The 19846-nt window shown below is 43.4% G+C and overlaps 2 protein-coding genes across 2 annotated transcripts in view; both read right to left on the bottom strand.

Annotated features, from left to right (window-relative positions):
* The window catches only part of LOC307086162 (phosphatidylinositol 4,5-bisphosphate 3-kinase catalytic subunit alpha isoform), a 50756-nt gene extending 36095 nt beyond the window's left edge, over nt 1-14661 (bottom strand). The window contains exons 1-6 of the mRNA XM_079751268.1: nt 14459-14661; nt 13246-13675; nt 12589-12798; nt 11865-12115; nt 11009-11254; nt 1869-1954 (exon numbers count right to left, since the gene is read on the bottom strand). Coding sequence (XP_079607394.1) covers nt 1869-1954; nt 11009-11254; nt 11865-12115; nt 12589-12798; nt 13246-13597 — 1145 coding nt within the window. The 5' untranslated portion in view covers nt 13598-13675; nt 14459-14661. The remainder of the gene's footprint in view (nt 1-1868; nt 1955-11008; nt 11255-11864; nt 12116-12588; nt 12799-13245; nt 13676-14458) is intronic.
* Nucleotides 14662-15215: 554 nt separating this feature from the next.
* LOC307085785 (calcium-activated potassium channel subunit beta-2-like) lies at nt 15216-16821 on the bottom strand (the record flags this gene model as incomplete). Its single annotated transcript, XM_079750646.1, has 4 exons — nt 15216-15760; nt 16101-16296; nt 16501-16671; nt 16766-16821. The coding sequence occupies 4 exons, from the start codon at nt 16819-16821 to the stop codon at nt 15473-15475; spliced, it is 711 nt and encodes a 236-aa protein (XP_079606772.1). The 3' UTR covers nt 15216-15472.
* Nucleotides 16822-19846: the final 3025 nt, after the last annotated feature.

Genomic DNA, 19846 nt, shown 5'->3' with positions numbered 1-19846 from the left:
GCAGCTCTCGTTGCTCACTGTCTGACAGTACACTTCACGAATGCCTTCGGATTGCATTGACATCTTATGAGCCCAGAATCACTGCTCTCATTCAGAACAAAAGATGTCACATCTCCCACTGAGAACTCAGCAGTGAAACTGTTGCATACATAGCAACAAAAGGATGTGTAACTAAGTGAGTAACAAAGTATTCATGTGTGTTAAGCTACTTAGTTATTTCTTGTTTTGGGTTTGTTTACTAAGCTTTAATATGCCTAGTTGTTTTTGTTCATGCACTTTGGCATATTGATCCCAGGGGGGATATGCTTGTTTTAATATGTGACCCAAATGTTTATTTTATTTATTTAAATAAGGAAACCTCCGATAAATGTGCACTATTTTGTTTTCATTGCACCGTGTGTTTTGCTTATTGGTCAGATATGACAAATATTTATTTTATTTTGTTTCAAAAAGGAAACTGGCTATTGATAGGCCTAATATTGTGCACTATTTTGTTTGCAGTTTTGCCTAGGTCAGACTTCACCAATGATGTATTAATGTAATTTTTCAGATATGACAATTAATAAAAATGTTTGTGTTTTTCAATACATTCATTTGTGTTGGTCCAAAATTTGTCATTACTTGCTGCTGAAAATGTCTGGCCCAACTGAATTTGTAATTGAATAGCCCTGCTATAGACCCTAGAGTATCTCTGGTATAAAGGCTGGGCCGAATTTCGAATTATAAATATGTACAATGCATAACGTTAGCTCTCGGGCGCATAGCTGAGCGGATCAGAATACCTCCCGCTGCCAAGTCGTAGCTAAGGTCCGTCCTATTTACTGGAGGAGTGAACAACGTTTCCGTTGCATAAGAACCTTACGGGAGGGTAGTGATTGTTCCAGGTATTAGTCAAACCCTCAGGCGTTACGAGGGAAACAAAGCTTTGAATGGCTTTTGAAAAACTTTATATTTGGATTGTAAAACGCATGAAAATATAAATGAATGGTCTTAATTTATTTTCTTTGGCAAGTGACCATGGTATAAGCGGGATAATGCCCTTCGAGGTGTCCATTATCAGGAATTAATGGACTTCGCGGAAACAACCGTCCTCCGCTGCGCGTCGGACTGTTCTAAGGCCTCCGCGTCGTCCATTAATTCCTGATAATGGACACCTCGTCGGGCATTATCCCTTACTTATATGATAAAGATATCTATGTATAATATGATATTATTTAGATATAGAGCTCCAGGACTCCCACCGGAGCACACGGAGTGTTCTAGAATATTTACAGAACAAGGCCAAAGGCTGTGTGTGCCTCCGGATGATACTATGAATTTGAGCCATTGCGATACATCCACTGTAAACACTAGTGCATGGTACCGTGGCGGCAAGCTGCTCAGGGCCACACCCCCACCCTCCACTTTGACCTGCCTCCAATTAACGGCACGTTTGGGGAAAGCTCATGTGGGACAGGTTCGTAGTGGCTGTAATTCTGCACCAAGGCTGAATTTCTAGAACGTCTTCAAATACTGTATTAGGGGCCCACTAACACCTATACAAAAGCATCCATTAAGTATAATGTCAAAACGGTGGTAATGTACAGGAACTGTTAATGTACAGGTGGTGTTAATGTACAGGAGGGGGTTATGTACAGGAGGGGGTTATGTACAGGAGGTGGTAATGTACAGAAGGTGGTAGTGTAAAGACGATGGAAATGTACAGGAGGAGTTAATGTCTAAAATGTGGTAATGTACAGGAGGTGGTAATGTCTAAACTGTGGTAATGTACAGGAAGTGGTAATGTACAGGAGGTGGTAATGTCTAAACTGTGGTAATGTACAGGAGGTGGTAATGTACAGGAGGTGGTAATGTATAGATGTGATTACCTGGGGTTGGAGCACGGTACGCGCTGTGTGTTCACATTGTCACACAGTTGCTCTCCACCATGGTAGATGCCTGTCCTGACGTAGATCTAGGAGGAACAGGATAACACAGTAAATCAGTTGGCAAGTGCACAGCCTCCACAAGACATTGACATCCTGCTCAGAGTCAACCTTTGAAGACTGAACACGTTGCCAGAGCAGGGAGCAGGAAGCCAGATGGGGAACCGTTCCTGCTGGTAGAATCACACTGAAGAGGAACATTTCCAATGGACACATTTAAGAGCACATAAGCCCAGGATGGATGGATGGAGATAGTATAATGTAACGATATAAATATAATAAAAATAATAATAGTCCTTAAACCAATCAGACCAACGATCGGTTCAATCACAACAATCCCTTCCTGGTCTTCATTGTGTTAAACCAGCCAATAGCAAGCCAGGGGGAAAAGCCATCTTGGTGATTGGCTCCAGTAAAACAGGATCGGAAACAGAAAAAGATGTATTGCTCTCCAGCCCCTGCTGCAGAGCGAATTCAAATCGCCGGCAGAACGGGCTGGGAGTACCCAGTCTAATGCTGTAGCCCAGGGGTCGGCAACCCTTGGCACGTGTGCCACCACTGGCACGTGGCAGCATAATCACTGGCACTCTTAAAAAAAAATAAAAAAATTATAATAATCTTATTTTATTATTATTTAAAAATGTCACCGCACAATACGGCAGCATAATTATTACTCCCGATTCTTTTTGCACTTTATTCTGTTTTGGGCATGTCCTCCCAGTGCAAATATAATTAAATCAGTTACTGAAAGCAGTACATGTCTTAAAGGGTAATTCCGGTGTAAAATGGATTTGGGATATGTTTTGTATGATAACGAGTTGAAACGTTCGTTTTGGCGCACAAAAAACGTATATAGACGCTTTCTTCAGTTGGCTGTTTATAGCCGATTCTATCAAAACACTATAAACTTAGAACGATGGGGGCACTGGTTAAGGTAAAAACTAAATCGCTATTTTAAACCACTTAAAAGGCTAAAAGTAGCCCGACACGTCTTTAGTAGTATAATAAGGGTCTTAACATATAAAACGAGGCATTGAGAACTTTGTAAGTGTACAGATTGTTTATTAAAAAATACATTTTATACACACAATACCATCAGTAGATCACCCGTCGACGCCATTTTCTTTTTAAGACTCGATAGGTAGATTGACGAACACAGATATTGTGACATCCGTCAGCAACACGCAAGCTCTGTGTTCGCCAATATGCCAATGTGTTAGCCAGTTCGAGTTTTTACCATAACAAATGCCCCCATCGTTCCAAGTTTTTTGCGTTTTGATAGAATCGGCTAAAAACAGCCAACTGAAGAAAGTGTCTATATACAATTTTTGTGCTCCAAAACGAACGTTTCAACTCAATATTATACAAAACATATCCAAAATCCATTTTACACCGGAATTACCCTTTAAAGATATTGATGTGGATGGTTCCAACATTCTCATCTATTCTTGTTTTTTACATTTCTACATTTTACGGTGGTCACAAATATGTTTTTGAATGAGTTTCTGAAAGTGTTTTTTTAAGATGGGACATATGTTAAAAACATTTAAAATGTTGATGCATGATTGTTGACTATATGGAAATAATACAATTCCAGGTCTTCTTGAAATGTTTTTGGTCGCTGCGTCATAATTCAGCTTAATATTTAATATATTGTTGCTTAAGGCACACTCATTAACAAGGAAATGTCAAACTGGCACTGCATGTTGAAAAGGTTGCTGACCCCTGCCGTAGCCTATCTCAACTATAGCCGCATTTCATATTGATTGCATCGTTTGCTGCGTTACCAATGTTTTCTATGCTGACTAAGGGTGCGGATGTTCAATATCCAAAACATTGAGTTCATAAGGGCTAACATTATCTTTTCTGAGTTAACAATAATTATTGCCATGTGTTTTTGAGCACAGTATAACATACTAAACTTTGGTAAATCTTCTCTGTACCAAATATCTCGCTGCTTCGGGTTTTCCTTTGATAGGCGCGTTGAGAGGAGGAGCGGGAGAATCAGCTGTTACCTGCGCACCACTGGCATGAATGCGCGTTTGTCTCTGTGTGTGCTTGTTCGTGTGCGTATGCGTGAGTGAACGAGAATGTCAGGGAGAAAGAGTGCTATGAGGAGATGAATGAACGGAACGATATTTATATTTAAATCGCAAAATAAAGAAAAAGAAGCAGAATCAATTTGTGGCGCTCGTGTTGACTCTGTGGCCTGCGCCACACATTGGTCTATGTATGGGAAACACTGCACATACATACACACACACACACACACACACACACACACACACACCCACACACACATATACTAGGGATGCACCGATTTATCGGAAACGGCCGATATTCGCGTTGTTCACTGCCATCGGCCTATCGGAAAATAAGATGACATTCACCGATGGCAGTGGCCGATGTTTAATGCTTCCTCCTCTTGAAATGTCACTGGAACAAGTCTTACAAACTGCATATCGCTGATCTTTCTCCGAGACAGTGAAATACTCCCACACGACCGACATTTTCTTTCACTTTTATTTGTAAACAAACCACACATGCGCGCGGGCGGCTTTTTTTTCTGTCGTATCACTCCGCAAGTGTCCTCGGTTGCTAAGCGACGTCAACGTCTTTGACGGACTATCAACACTATGAATGCTGGTAACAAATAAATTGTAAAAAGACACACCGTGTAAAGTAATTTTTTTGGCCATAGTTTCCATATGCTAAAGACGTGTCTAGTTCACCATCATGCAGGCTGTGTTCAGTAAAATAAATAGCAATCTGTTTTCGGCGCATGTAGGCCTATCTGCCTAAGCCCACGTTGAAATAATTTTGATGTTGAATGTTGATGGCGCAGTTGTTGAAATAAACAGATTGATTTCATACAAATCATAAAAGCCTCTCCCTGTGTCATTGTGTGTGCGTGTATATGAGGTGTGTGTCTGCGTGCGTGCGTGGGGGGTTAGGGTTTGTTTCCCTGGCACAAAAGGGGGAATAAATAACAACAAAAAAACATCGGCATCGGCTATCGGCCAAATTGTTATTTTGAACATCGGCCTTGCGCGCGATTTCATTTCACGCTGCTAGGCAGCCTGCATTCCATGGATCCGATTTTCGCCTGATATAGGGAACCAATCACAGAACAGGGAGGGACGGCAAGACGATGACGACATCTATGAAGGGCTGTACAGTGCGACAGTTTTGATCGCATTTGCTATTAAAATATATAACGTGCGAAGATAAATACAAGTCCACTCCCACCGGTAGGAAAGTGTGAGAAGGACCCGTGCCGAAAAAAATACGTCTTTCAATGGCACTGCTAAGCGCGAGTGTGTGGGAGCATGATGGGAGTGATGCATGTAGGGAAATGTATTTCGAATTATAGGCTCGCCAGTTCCGCTCAACTACTAAAAAACTACATTTCCCGAACATTCGCACGTTGAGGAAGAGGCTTTGTACTGGTCGCAGGAAATTCCCTTTTAAAGCAAAACAGAAAAATGAAAAGGTATTTCTCTGTATTCGGAAGTTCCTCTTCATCAAATAAAGATTGACACTTGGAAAAAAATCCACGTATGGAAGAGATTGACTCGGCGACCACATGCACGGAACCGGCACCTTCGGACGAAGCCGACTCCACCCATGACTCCGTCTCGGCCAACAGGAAAACGTACAGGTTTAACCCCCAGTGGTTAAAAACTTTCAATTGGCTGGTCTACGACCAATCCAAGAAGTCTATGTTTTGTAAATATTGCCTCGAGGCAGGGGAAAGGATATCTGGGAAGACACCCTACATTACAGGGAACACTATTTTCAAGCGGGACAACGTCACTAAGCACAACTTGTCAAAGCGACACATCGCTTGCCGGGAGGCTTTTTTTTCGCAAAAACCCAGGTTAACCGTGCTGGTTAAATTTGTAATAATAACTTAATTTTGTTTAATGTGTTCACCACTTCTGGCTGTTGATGTTTAAGAAAAGGCTTTCATAGTCGCTCTACTATTTAATATGTTCATTGTCACTTTACTGTTGTTAAATTTGTTCATATTGTGTTACTTTTGAATATACGTCCTATTCTGTTCATATAGTTATATCTGAATAAAATAATTATTTTGACTAGTATGCGTGCTACCAAAATTATTTTTATGCTACTGAATTTTTTTGCTTGCTAGCACCATTGCTACCACTTTAAATAGTAAGCGTACAGCCCTGCTATGCGACAGATCGAAGCTTGTACTTTACGGATCCAAAATCACAGCAGACGCATTACCTTTTGATGCAGCCTTAGATAGTGTTCTAAGTAGTTTAGAACGCAAGTTTATTTTGAAAAAATAGCAACTTTCGGCGTTAAACTCTTTCATTACGAAGAAGGATGTCTTTGCCCTGCTACCAACAGGCTTTGATTGGCTATGAGCTACGTAGACTCATACGATAAACATTCATAGCGCCCAATAAACGGCTCCGGGCAATCGTAAACCATGCCTCAAATACGAGAAAATTAGTGTGTGGTTCCCAGACCCAAGCCCCCAGGAACAGTGCATACTTCCGCAATCCACCAGTGCTCAGCGGCCAGGCCTGGTATTGCAGCTGTTTAAGCGGGCTGTGGACGGGTCCCTCGATTCAAGGGGCCCAGAAGTAGATATATCCGTTCACTCCAATACAAGTGGGGAACAGGATATCAATATCAATCAAAGGCTCATAATTATCTTTATACCATGTACTAAAAAAATGTAAGTTCAAAGTTTCAAAACGCCACCTCAAGCGTTTTATTAGCCGTTTTATGTTATTATTTTTTGCTGGAGAAGGAGGGGCGGGCAGCTGAAAGGAGTCGTAGTGAAACAAATGTTGTTTCGGCCCGGCATTCAAGAGGGCCTAGTGCACGGCTCCGTTAACTTCTCGTGTCTGAGGTTTTTCCTTTTACTTAACATGAATGACGTTGATGGTTTTTAGGCACTGTGATGACTTTTTATCACTAAAAGTGTTCTAGTGATAAAGGGATTTTTAGACTGGTTCAGCTGCTGCTCAATGACTCTCACGTTCCTCTGCTTGCGATCATTGCGATTCACCATTTATTGATCCATTTATTCAAAAGATCCAAAGACAAAGAACGGGTGCATTACGGTATCATTTTTATAATATTGTTAATAGCCTAATAAACATTTCAGTTGTGTTAGTATTTATTGTTTCATTTGCTTGTTTTGCTATGTATGACAGTTAACAATGTTGGTGTAGGCCTATTACAAATATTTTTGTGGGTAGGCTACTCCAACCTCGTTGCTGATCGATATGTAACCATTTATTTGCATTTAAATTATTGGTAGCATTTTTCATAAATAGTTGGATGGAATCTGTTTCTTAAGCAATAACATTGAACTGTATTGTTTTATAGGCCAACATACATTTACTATGTTGTTGGTATTATGTTATATGGAGCAATCTTTCATATTTATGAAGTTAACTTATACTTCCATGGTCGGTAAACAATGTGACTGCGATCGTTCAGACCTCTCGCTTATGATGCTACAATGCTAAAAAACAAGAATATTTCTGCATCCGGTACGTCATGAACTAGGGCGTGGCTAGGTTCCCATGATGCGGAAGCATATCTCTCCTTCATGTTGCCCTGCGCCATTGAGCAGTTTACATAGGAATGAATGGGCGCCATTTTGGAATCCGGTGTCCATTCTATAATATGTCCATGCCCAGACCTCATCTCAATGTAGATTGAGATGAGGTCTGGCGAAAGCCAGGCTACATCGGTATCGGCCCAGAATTTCCCAATAGGTGCATCCCTCATATATACACACAGACAAATGTACACACATCTCACACACATATATACACACACACACACACACACACACACATATATGCACACACTACAGCCCGACCGATAGATCAGCGGGCAGATATTATCGGCCGATATTAGGCATTTTCCAAACTATCGGTATCGGCCGATTAATTAATATTTTAAAAGAATATATATTAAAAAAAGGTGTTTTTTTGGTTATTGTTCAAAGGACTTTGAGTTTCATATCTTAAGTTTGCATTTTTATGCATTTTATTTATCAGAACTTTAATAAATTTTGATTTTGACTTTTCTGTTGTGACAATAAAACAATAAAATGAAGTTTATTTTTAAACTGCATTACCTTATTATTTTAGTGAGGACTCATAAATAACTACAAATAGGGAAATCTGTTTATGTTTTGTAACGCGTTTCTGGAATTTCTTTTTAAAATATATATCGGCCGATATATTGGAATATCGGATTTTTAAATCACCAAATATTTGTATCGGTATTGGCCTTAAAAATCCTTTATCGGTCGGGTTCTAACACACACACACACACACACACACACACACACACACACACACATATACATGTATACACACACACACACACACACACACACACACACATACATATATATATCAGTGACAGCTGGTGGTTTTTAAAGTGAGGGAGGAAGGACTGTGCGCTTGGTTGCCATTGGCCTGCTTGCACTGATAGTGGCCTATTGTGGCATAAGTATGTGACACTCAAGTTGTTTCAGGGTGTTTTGGTGAACTACAAAATAGCAGGATGGGATGATTATTTGAATTGATACAAATCCACCAGTGGCAGCATTGTACTTTGAAAGCTGGTGGGCAGCATGTCTTGGACCACAAGGGCAGAAGGAAAGGATGCAAAGCCAATTAGTCAAATCAGGCCTACTCTTGATTTGTAAAACTAAATAAAAAAATCTGGGCCTACCATTGGGCCTATTTTTGCCCTCAATGACTGAAGCTATTGGTTGTAATTTGGCTATGTTTATTTTCAGCTACAATTGTTTTAAGAAAAATGAAGACAATAATATTTCACCACTATTTATATGGGCTGTAAGCCTGACAATGTTTGAAGCAAACTGGCCGCGGGCAGCCCTGCTTGGCCGCGGGCAGCCCCGCCCTGCCGCGGGCAGCCCCGCCCTGCCGCGGGCAGCCATGCCCGGCCGCGGGTTCCGCAGATCGGCCAAGGGCGGCCCTGCCCGGCCGCGGACTCCGCAGGCCGGCCGTGGGAGCCCTGCCCGACAGCGGGCTCCGCTGACCGGCCGCGGGATCCGCTGACCGGCCGCGGGCTCCGCTGGCCGGCCGCGGGCTCCACCGACCGGCCGCGGGCTCCACCGACCGGCCGCGGGCTCCACCGACCGGCCGCGGGCTTCACCGACCGGTCGCGTGCAGCTCTGCCTGGCCGCGGGCTCCGTAGCCCGGCTGCGGGCTCCGTAGCCCGGCTGCGGGCTAGGGAAAATCAATGGAAGCAAACAGAGCCCCACTGTACCGCAACGAACAGTAGCGCACCGCTCGGTGGAAACGAGGCCTTCGACTGAGCGGGTTTGTTGGTTCTCGTAGCATAGGCTTGAGGGGATAACCCCTCCCTCCGGGCTGCTCCACAGCCAGGACTCCTGCTTATTGGTTCATAGCGCAACAAGGGCTTCAGCCTATTCGTGAATAGCGTAGGCGGGATCCAGATCCCTTAGCTAGTCACACCCACTCAGAGGAGGACTTTCCTAATCTCTCCCATTGAACCCCATGTTATTCACCGGCCACCAACACCTTCAGGGAAATGAAAGGAAGTCAATGGAGGCTGAGGGAGAAACGTCCTCCCTGAAGTAAAAGTCAATAGGCGATAGGGGGTGTCCCTTTACCCAGGGAAACAAACATAACATATACCAAGGCATTTAAGTAGTCCTATTTAAGGGCATTCATTTATAAGGTAGTCTGGACAATGTACATTTTTTATTCTCAACAATGTTAAGGAGGATCTTCCTCCCTTTCCTCACTGGAGGAACCTCCACTGACTGACACACACACACACACACACACACACACACACAAACACACACACACACACACACACACAGCTTTGCAGTTCCAGAGGTGGGACTCGGGTAGAGGTGTTGAGACAAGGCAGCAATATCAACATGAGTAGTTCTAACTGGAGAGACGGTGAAATCCGCAAGCTTCTGACCATCATGGGAGGTGATGCAGTCACATTAAACAAACTTTCCTTACAAGACTTTCGTCATTTTTGCACTTGAAAAGAGTAGCCTACACTGAGATGTCGTCTACTTATTCGTGCATGCGAGTGGATTGAATAATAAAAGAAAATAACATTCAGAGTATGCAAATTATTCTAAAAAGGTCTACGCTCCGTGCATAGCCCCGCCTACTTTAATGAACCAAGAAAGCAGCCTCTGTGACGAAGGTGGATTATACCCTCTCGGTTTTACACAGGCAAGACAATGAAATTGCAGGGTGTGCCAAGCCGCGACCGTACCAACTTGGCAGTGTAAAAATGCCAAAAAAAAAAAAATGCCTTCGCGAGCCCAGTGTAATCGGTTGTGCTAAATATTACACATTGTACTTTTTGCCTTCGACCGCGACTAATACCAACTTGGTTGACTAATGGCTTCCACCGAGTGGTGCGGTACGGTAAGGTGCGGTACGGTTCACGTTTACATCACCCCAAGTGGGCAGGGTACCAAAATAAGCACACTAATGTTACACAACGCTTAGCCGTACCTACTTTTCGGTACTCCTCCGTTTGGGTACTAAGCGGTCTGAAAGGGTGCCGAAAAACTTGAGCTACACACGCCTACCGTTGATGGTCGACAGAATCGTCTCATCTCGTGCGACAGGGGGAGAAAACAAACCAATACAGAACCCACAAGGTATTTGTGGACAATGGCGAAAGCTTCGTTTATTGAAGAAAATGTCACGCAAAAGTTTTCTGTCTTTCTTGGACGTCCTACATTGTTGCCCTTTGTTATATATGTCACGTTCTTCTTTTTCATTTAATTTATTAGCAGGCTACACTGTCATCGGCTGCTATGTTTTCACAATGCTTATGTATCGGCTATCACCATCCTGCTCAAACCCCACCATACCATAAGGGGCTGTCGGCGGTGGAAACGTGAGCCGCACCTAACTGTACCACACCTAAGCTGACCGCTCTGTGGAAACACGCCATAATCCTCTTCTGATCTACAGGGGGCATTCGGGGTCAGCCTTAGGAAATATCGAGGTGGACTCTGCCGCCACAAAGCCAGCCGGTGTTACCTTATCGATGTCCCGGATGTTGACGTTGACATACGTGGCGCATAGTATCCTGATGCGCAGCGTGCCGTTGATGGCCCACAGACACTTCGTGGCCGTCTCGCCATTCATGTAGGGCGTCGCCGTGGAGATTCGGCGGGCATACGAGGGCATGGTGAAGGTGTCCATGGGCAGCTGTGAGTAGAGACTGTCCTTGGCCATCAGCATAAGGTTGGGCATCCGTCCCAGCATAATGCAGCTACGCACATACTGTCAGGAGAGGGGAGAAGAACAGGAGGGTAACCAACATCATTTTCAGGATTTGAGAACACCAGTTGCTGATATGTTATTGGAAATCAGACTAAGCAATCATTCCTTCCCGCGGAAGGAATCAGGGATGTTTGGCCGCAAATCTGAAACACGCAGAACTTCTCTTTGAAGTTACCTGTTCATGTGGAAATCACAATATTGATTAAGGTGTTCCATCATTTTCAGGAAACTTATGACCTATTTTACATACCATAACCTGATAAATGTAATGTATATATAAAGGAATGATAAGAATTGTATGGAGTAACGGGGTGCGGTACACGCAAGGTAAACTAATGTAACGTCATGTAAACCATGTAAGCAATTGTGATTCACTTTCTTTGACATGACTTGCAAGTGCATGGACAATGGAGAATGAATGATATACCACCGACTTTCAAACTCGAACAGAACCCGCCTTAACATGCAAACACACATAAAGAAACCCTCTTGGCAGCTCCAGTCATCGCCGTACGCCTAGCCGCATCCCCGGGCGAATCTGGCTTCAGCGGAATAGCAGAAAGTGGGGTGGAGGGTGTTGGTGGGGGCAGAAGGTTGGGGGTCCTCTCACCTTGTACTGACTCAGAGGGTACTTCTCCAGCAGGTACTCATCGCAGCCGCACACCTTGAGGATGTACTTGCCCTGGTACTCCTGCACACACATCTTCAGCTGCTCCTGGGAGAGCAGCATGCTGCGGGTCTTCTTCTTGATGGCCTCTGCGATCACCTGCTCCGGCACGTAGTCGTGGTTGATCTTCAGCGTGTACTTCTGCTTGTCGTTGCTGGGCGTGACAATCACCCATATCACCACGATGATCTGACCTGAAGAGGGAGGGGAACCGATGTCCAGTATAACACACAATTAATTGCATATTATCAAATTTCATCTTATGTGATTGGCTTGCCAAGAGAGGTCACAATTAACTTAATAAATAATATTTAGTCTAAAACAATGCGGCCAATTTTGTACTACTGCTACATTAAACCAAATTTAAGAATGTTACAACGCTGCAATTGCTTTATAATTATTGTTTCATAAACAGTAGGGGCCGTAGAATATTAATTCAACCAAATCTGTGAATCTCAATAAACCATCTTCATGACAGCATTGGGCAAAATAATGGCAATTATCTTGATGTGAATTGTATAATACATAAATTGCCTATGTGAGGTCCCTCTCTCCCCCTCTCTCCCTCTCTAGTGATATATATATATATATATATATATATATATATAATGGAACAACGGCTGCAATACTGTATGGTGGCCTGTAAGAGATGGAAAAAGGTCCGTACCCTTGTCTAGCTTATTGAAGATGTGCTTTGGAAGTTCTGTGGAGGTCTCTACGTTTGGGGGGTAGACGTACAGGGCCCGGCTATGAGGCCCGTTGGTGTCCCGGAGGTCCACTGCCTCCTTGCACACGTTCAGGATGTTCCTCCTGAAGTCCTGTACTTCCGGGTCCTTCACCAGATCAAACTCACATATGGGCATCCCGATGGCAAATCCTATGTAATAAGAGGATGTATTATCGTATTATACTGTAAAACCACACTCTGATTAACCTGAGTTAAATTACCTGAACAGTGCAATTTGAATATAAACAGCCTTGCATGAAAGAAGACATACTAAGCTCAAACACAATTACAACAACAATAATACTGGCCATCCACTAATTTGTAATTTAGCATTCGCTTTTACCCAAGGCGACAGATACATGTAATTAAACAGAGGGTAAGAGTTAGGCATCATGCTCCAGGTTAGTTCAGGCATCGGGGCTTAAACCCAGTCCCCGTCCAATCCTGTCCTGTCCTGTCCTGCCCAGCTCTATTCTGCTCTAATGATCTCTACAGGTAGGCTGCGAACCAACCCAGTGCCACCACCATCACTACCACCATCACCATAACCTACAGTAGACTGACCTGGCATTTGTAACGAAAAGACTCCCGACCTACCAATCTCCCTATTGAGGATCTTCTCCTCCCTGTTGCCTACAGGCTCGATGACCTTCAGGAAGGCCTGGAAGAGCCTGAGGTCGCACAGCCGGCGTGTCTCATCGTAGAACTCCTCCCGCTCAGCCTCCTGCGTGACGCTGACGAAGATGTAGGACGTCTCCTCCTGCAGCAGATGGTGCAGCGGGTGTTTCCGGGCCTCCTTGAACAGCTCGTGCTTCACCGTGATCAGTGTGGCCTCCCGCAGGCACTCCAGCGTGAGGAACATGCCGTTAGGCAGGAGGCAGTCCACCAGGATGCGCGGGGGCATCAAGTGCATGCCCCATAGTTCCCCCGACGACGGCCTGGGAGGCATCCTGCTTCTTGGGGGTTTCTCAAGCTCCTCTGGTTCTCCTCAGCACTCGCTATGTAAGGTGAATGATGTGTGTTTGTGCTGAAAATAAAGAAAGAGAGGTGTAAAAAGCATTTTATGATTCTTCCTATGGTCTGGAGCATCATTTAATGTTGTTGTTCTTGGTTAGTAGTGTCAACGTTAGTGGCCTTCAGGTTGTGTAGTCAGCTCATCGTGACACGTCGTTTAGTAATCCAGATACGATACTATAGCTTTATAAATATCGATCATTTATTTAAGTGTTATGATGTTGTTATAGCATATAGGCCTTCCTAGACTAGACGTATCAGGTCAACTCATTCACATCTTGAACAACATTTTAGAAACTCAAACGTTGACTTTTGCATTAACATGAATGAATAGGTTGACAGGTAACAACAGTGCGTGACGATGTTTTGAGCTAATGGCACGAAGCGTCCATGTAAACAAACCTAATGGCTAGCTCATATTCATTAGCGCTACTTCAGCTAGCTGTCGTTAGCTCTCGGTCGGCAAAACAAGCGAAGTCTGTTACAGACAAGCGAAGACTGCTACAGACTGTATTGAGTGTTCAGGATACATGACCTGGTAGCAAGCGAAGTTCACTGAGCAAACCAGTCACTTTCCGATGTGAACGGGCTCACTATTCACTTCATAAAGTGAGCTAAAAGAGGGGTGGCAGCGAATGGCGTGCCTGCCATCTACGGTGTTGACTAAATTCAAAGATGACCCTCTTTACTTTTCATAGATAAATTAGGAAACCGCAAGAAAATGACTATGTTTGTCAGCTAGCTAACCGGTTAGCCAAGAAGGTAAAAGCCAGTAGGCTAATTAGCTTTAAGCTACCTGAACGATACCGTCCGTCCCGAGCGGCTCACCAGCTCAGTCCATCCAAGTTTGGATCGATGAAAGTCGGAAAAGCCTCGTTCTTTAAGAATTATTTCTATAGCTACTGGTGATGGGGCCGATATATTCTGGAGAGATGCGTATATGGCACTCCATCGTAATATTCATCGTGGCGGTTCCGAAATACACAGCATACTTTGAAAGCTCGCTAGCCGCACACTGTTAGCTCGCTGAAGGAGGCTAGCAGTCTCATCATGGACCGCCCTCCTCAGAATGGATGTGGAGGAAACATTCATTGTCATTAGACAAGATAATAGAAAATCACAATAAACCTACATTACAATTTATTACATTTTACTTATGAAATCTTAGACAAGCGCCTCTAATGACAACCCCTCACGCGTGACATCAAAACAAAGACGAAAGATGTAAATGTACAATGTTGTAATACAGTGGTGTGCAGACCTAAACAGTTTGTCATGCACCAACTGGCCATACACCCCATAGACTAGAGCTATTGGCTGGATATATATATATATATATATATATATATATATATATATATATATATATATATATATATATATATATATATATATATATATATATATATATACATACAACCATTGCTCAAAGACACACTCTTAGGCTTGGATAAACTATACCTTCAGATGCTGGTTCTTGTATGTATTGCATATGAAATGCAATGCAACAACTATACTTTAATTCAAGATGACTTCCTCCCATCTTTTTAAAAGGCACGTGCCATGGCAATATGTGTTGCCCTGTGGCACTTAAATAACCTTAAATAATAAACACCCAATTTTAACATAATCTTTAAACTCTCAAGAGGTGAGGATTAATGAATCTTACACAGCAGGAGAGCAACGCTACAAGAGGTCAGATATGTTTGAACTAATCCCAACCCTGCTTCTTCTTTTCCTGATGGCCCAGATTATTTTCTCTTCTCAGTTCTTACTTCAGCTGCATACCTAGATGTCCCCCACCTTCCTCTCACTTGTGGACCTTGCCAAGCTCTTCACAGAGCATAGAGAGGTACTGGTTGAGCTTCACCATGATGATAATGAGGGTTCCGCCAGTGAGCATACACGAGGGCCAGAAGAGCGAGTGGAAGACGGCGGTGTTGCCGTACAGCCGAGAGAGGAGCGCAGTGTCGTGCTGCCTCTCGCTGGGGTTGTAGTAACAGGAGATTTGCTGGTTGGCCTTCAGACGCTCCGAGATGTTCACCACCATGGCCTGCATGACCCCCATCTCCTTCTGGCACTTGGGGACAAAGAAGCACTGGACAGAAATAGATATGTAATGACACACATGGAGGGTTATCTCAAGACCACTGTTTAATATACTAATAATATAAATTTCTTTCTCTCTCTTTCTCTCTCTCTCTCTCTCTCTCTCTCTCTCTCTCTCACACTCTCACTCTTTCCTGCTGACACTAAACACGAGGCACTGTCTGTTCACATTTTCTGAATCGGTGTGTGTGTAAGTCAGATATCAAGAACACCAAGTATTCCGAAGACCAGTTGCCAACATTTGACATGGTTCAGCAATTCCCGGTATTTATATTGTCTTTGTTCCCCTCCCTTTCTGGCACCACCACCACCGCCAGCAGCTTACTCACTTCAGAGCTGGCGTCATGGGTCTCCTCGTTGTGGGACAGCCGGCTCACGCGGCCCGTGTTGTTGATGCTCACGTAGATCTGCAGACAGGGGTACCGCGACACCCGCCAGCAGTCCGGTCCGCAGTGGTAGGAGCAGTTGACGTCAGCGGCGATGGTGGAGTTGAGAACCACACACACTCCCTCCTCTGTCCACACACTGGGGTTAAAGTTGCAGAGAAGGATGTTTTGAAAGCCAAATCTATTTAGCAGAAGCTCTACTGAGACATAACTTTACAGACAATAAGATGAGGACGTCTTGCTACAGGTCAGGCTGCGGATGTTGCAGATTAAATACAAATATGAATCTCCATCGTGAATCTACAATATGGGATTAATGAAGTACTATCTTTTCTTCTCTTACCTGTCTGCGTAGGAGCGCAGGATGGTGACACCCAGGACGAAGTACATCATCACCGAGGAGATTATCATCCCCAGACCCAGCAGGATGGCTCGATCTTCTCCGGGTTTCAGAGCCGTCACTGTTTTCTTCTTGTCCAATACATCCACATCGCGGAACTTCTGGTACATGGACCTAATGACAGAAGGAAAGGTTTAAAGGTTTTGTGGATTGATATGAATGCAGACACATAGGGGTGTCATCTGATATACTTTGAGATAACATTTACTTTTCATTTCCTCTGGCTGCTCCTCCGCTGCGTTTGGAGCCAGCGACAAAGAACATCTTTCCGGAAGAGTGGCGCCCTCCTTTACTTGATGAAGGGGTACGGAGAGATTGTTGAAAAGACCTGTGGAGAAGAGTTATTCATATACTTGTTGAGCAGAAACATAGAACCCCTGTTGTGACAAATATTAAATATTTCATACAATATATTTAAGGATCATGACAACCAAAATAGTCAAAGTTGTTGGATGTTATATTTCATAACTTACTGAAAATGTTATAATTAGGCAAAACAATAAGGAAGCAGGAGAAATATTACTGTACCTTTGGTGCATACTGAGAGGGTTGCCAAGCTCACAAGCTCTAACCACTCCCATCACTCAAACATATAATCAATGTATTTTCAAGTCCTATACAACACTACACCACGACCACTACCACTGCGACCACCACCACCTGAACAGGATTCTAGAGATCATGATGTCAAGGGGTGCCAAGGGAAAGAAGCAATGATCTCCCTGTCCCTAGATAAATATCTAATTTCAAACACACAGTAATGCTAATGGGGTTAGCATGAGATGATGAGGGAGGGGCATAGATAAAAGGTGGTAATGCTGACAAACTGAACTGGCTCCAGTTTGAAAAGCATGCAGTACCTGCCTGCAGCATGAACACCCTGCTGTCAACACAAACTCATCGTTGGGGCTGCACCAACAAGAGTCTTGCTGGTGGTTTCCTATCTCCTGGTCCCATCGACTGGGACAGTAAATATTGCTACCGGTGATGCACAGCCTGGTCCCATACTGACCCTTCAAGCCCATTCACCTTTTATCTGTTTCCACTCAGACAAAACAATTTAATACATTATGAGTCATTAGTTGTGTGTCCCTCAGTGGATAGGAAATGAAGAGAGGATCAATTGCAAATGCTTTCAGCTATGGTTTTTTATTACAGATGATATTTTAAAACATTTGAAATGTCAGGTCACCAGGCATTGCACTCAACAATCTAAATTCTTTATTAAATATTCAGAATTTTATTTTATTCTAATTCCAGGTCCAATTAGAAAACCAAACCGTTGATGTTAATATTGACACTTCTGTTTCACTCTTTTGATCACTTTTGGAAACATGGTTTCCTTATGTGATTTCCTTCTAGGTAATGTGCAAGCAAGACAGAGGGCAGATTTAAGTTGTTCAAAAAATTTGAGCGATAATTAATTTACAATTAAGGAGGGAGAAAGAGAAAAGGCCAGGGTTTAGTCTCGTAGAGGATACACTCTACAATCTGGGTCCGACAGAGGGAGAACAGTCCAACAAATTCCTCTTTTATGAGTCATTTCCTCATTGAAATTAAAGACGAGAGAGGCCTGTAATTTTCATCATAGGTAAACCTCAGCTATGAGAGACAAAATGAAAAAAAAAATCCAGAAAATCACATTGTCTGATTTTTTAAGAATTTATTTGCAAATTATGGTGGAAAATAAGTATTTGGTAACCTACAAACCAGCAAGATTTCTGGCTGTCACAGACCTGTAACTTCTTCTTTAAGAGGCTCCTCTGTCCTCCACTTGTTACCTGTATTAATGGCACCTGTTTGAACTCCTTATCAGTATAAAAGACACCTGTCCACAACCTCAAGCAGTCACACTCCAAACTCCACTATGACCAAGACCAAAGAGCTGTCAAAGGACACCAGAAACACAATTGTAGACCTGCACCACGCTGGGAAGTCTGAATCTGCAATAGGTAAGCAGCTTGGTGTGAAGAAATCAACTGTGGGAGCAATTATTAGGAAATGGAATACATACAAGACCACTGATAATCTCCCTCGATCTGGGGCTCCACGCAAGATCTCACCCTGTGGGGTCAAAATGATCACAAGAACGGTGAACAAAAATCCCAGAACCACATGGGGGGACCTAGTGAATGACCTCCAGAGAGCTGGGACCAAAGTAACAAAGGCTACCATCACTAACACACTACGCCGCCAGGGACTCAAATCCTGCAGTGCCAGACGTGTCCCCCTGCTAAAGCCAGTGCATGTCCGGGCCCGTTTGAAGTTTGCTAGAGAGCATTTGGATGATCCAGAACAGGATTGGGAGAATGTCATATGGTCAGATGAAACCAAAATAGAACTTTTTGGTAAAAACTCAACTCGTCATGTTTGGAGGAGAAAGAATGCTGAGTTGCATCCAAAGAACACCATACCTACAGTGAAGCATGGGGGTGGAAACATCATGCTTTGGGGTTGTTTTTCTGCCAAGGGACCAGGACGTCTGATCCGTATGACGGAAAGAATGAATGGGGCCATGTATCGTGAGATTTTGAGTGAAAACCTCCTTCCATCAGCAAGGGCACTCAAGATGAAACGTGGCTGGGTCTTTCAGCATGACAATGACCCCAAACAAACCGCCCGGGCAACGAAGGAGTGGCTTCGTAAGAAGCATTTTGCAGGTCCTGGAGTGGCCTAGCCAGTCTCCAGATCTCAACCCCATAGAAAATCTTTGGAGGGAGTTGAAAGTCTGTGTGGCCCAAAAACATCACTGCTGTAGAGGAGATCTGCATGGAGGAATGGGCCAAAATACCAGCAGCAGTGTGTGAAAACCTTGTAAAGACTTACAGAAAACGTTTGACCTCTGTCATTGCCAACAAAGGGCATGTAACAAAGTATTGAGATGACCTTTTGTTATTGACCAAATACTTATTTTCCACCATAATTTGCGAATAAATTCTTTAAAAATCAGACAATGTGATTTTCTAGATTTTTTTTTTTCATTTTGTCTCTCATAGCTGAGGTATACCTATGGTGAAAATTACAGGCCTCTCTCATCTTTTTAAGTGGGAGAACTTGCACAATTGGAGGCTGACTAAATACTTTTTTGCCCCACTGTATATATTCTCTTTCTCTGTATGAGTGCAATCATTTTCTGGGTGATTTTCTTGCATTGATTTGAGTCAAACAGGGGACCTACACTTTCAGAAGAACCAGCATACTCCTTTTACTGGACCTTTTGAAGACTCTCAGGTCCAATTGAACGTCCAGTTAACAGCTGCTTCACACATTTTGAAGGCAGAACTTGGGG

Source organism: Pollachius pollachius (genome assembly GCF_949987615.1).
Source record: "Pollachius pollachius genome assembly, chromosome: 14".
NCBI classification, from domain to species: Eukaryota; Metazoa; Chordata; class Actinopteri; order Gadiformes; family Gadidae; genus Pollachius; species Pollachius pollachius.
This window is presented reverse-complemented; position numbering and strand designations above follow the sequence as displayed.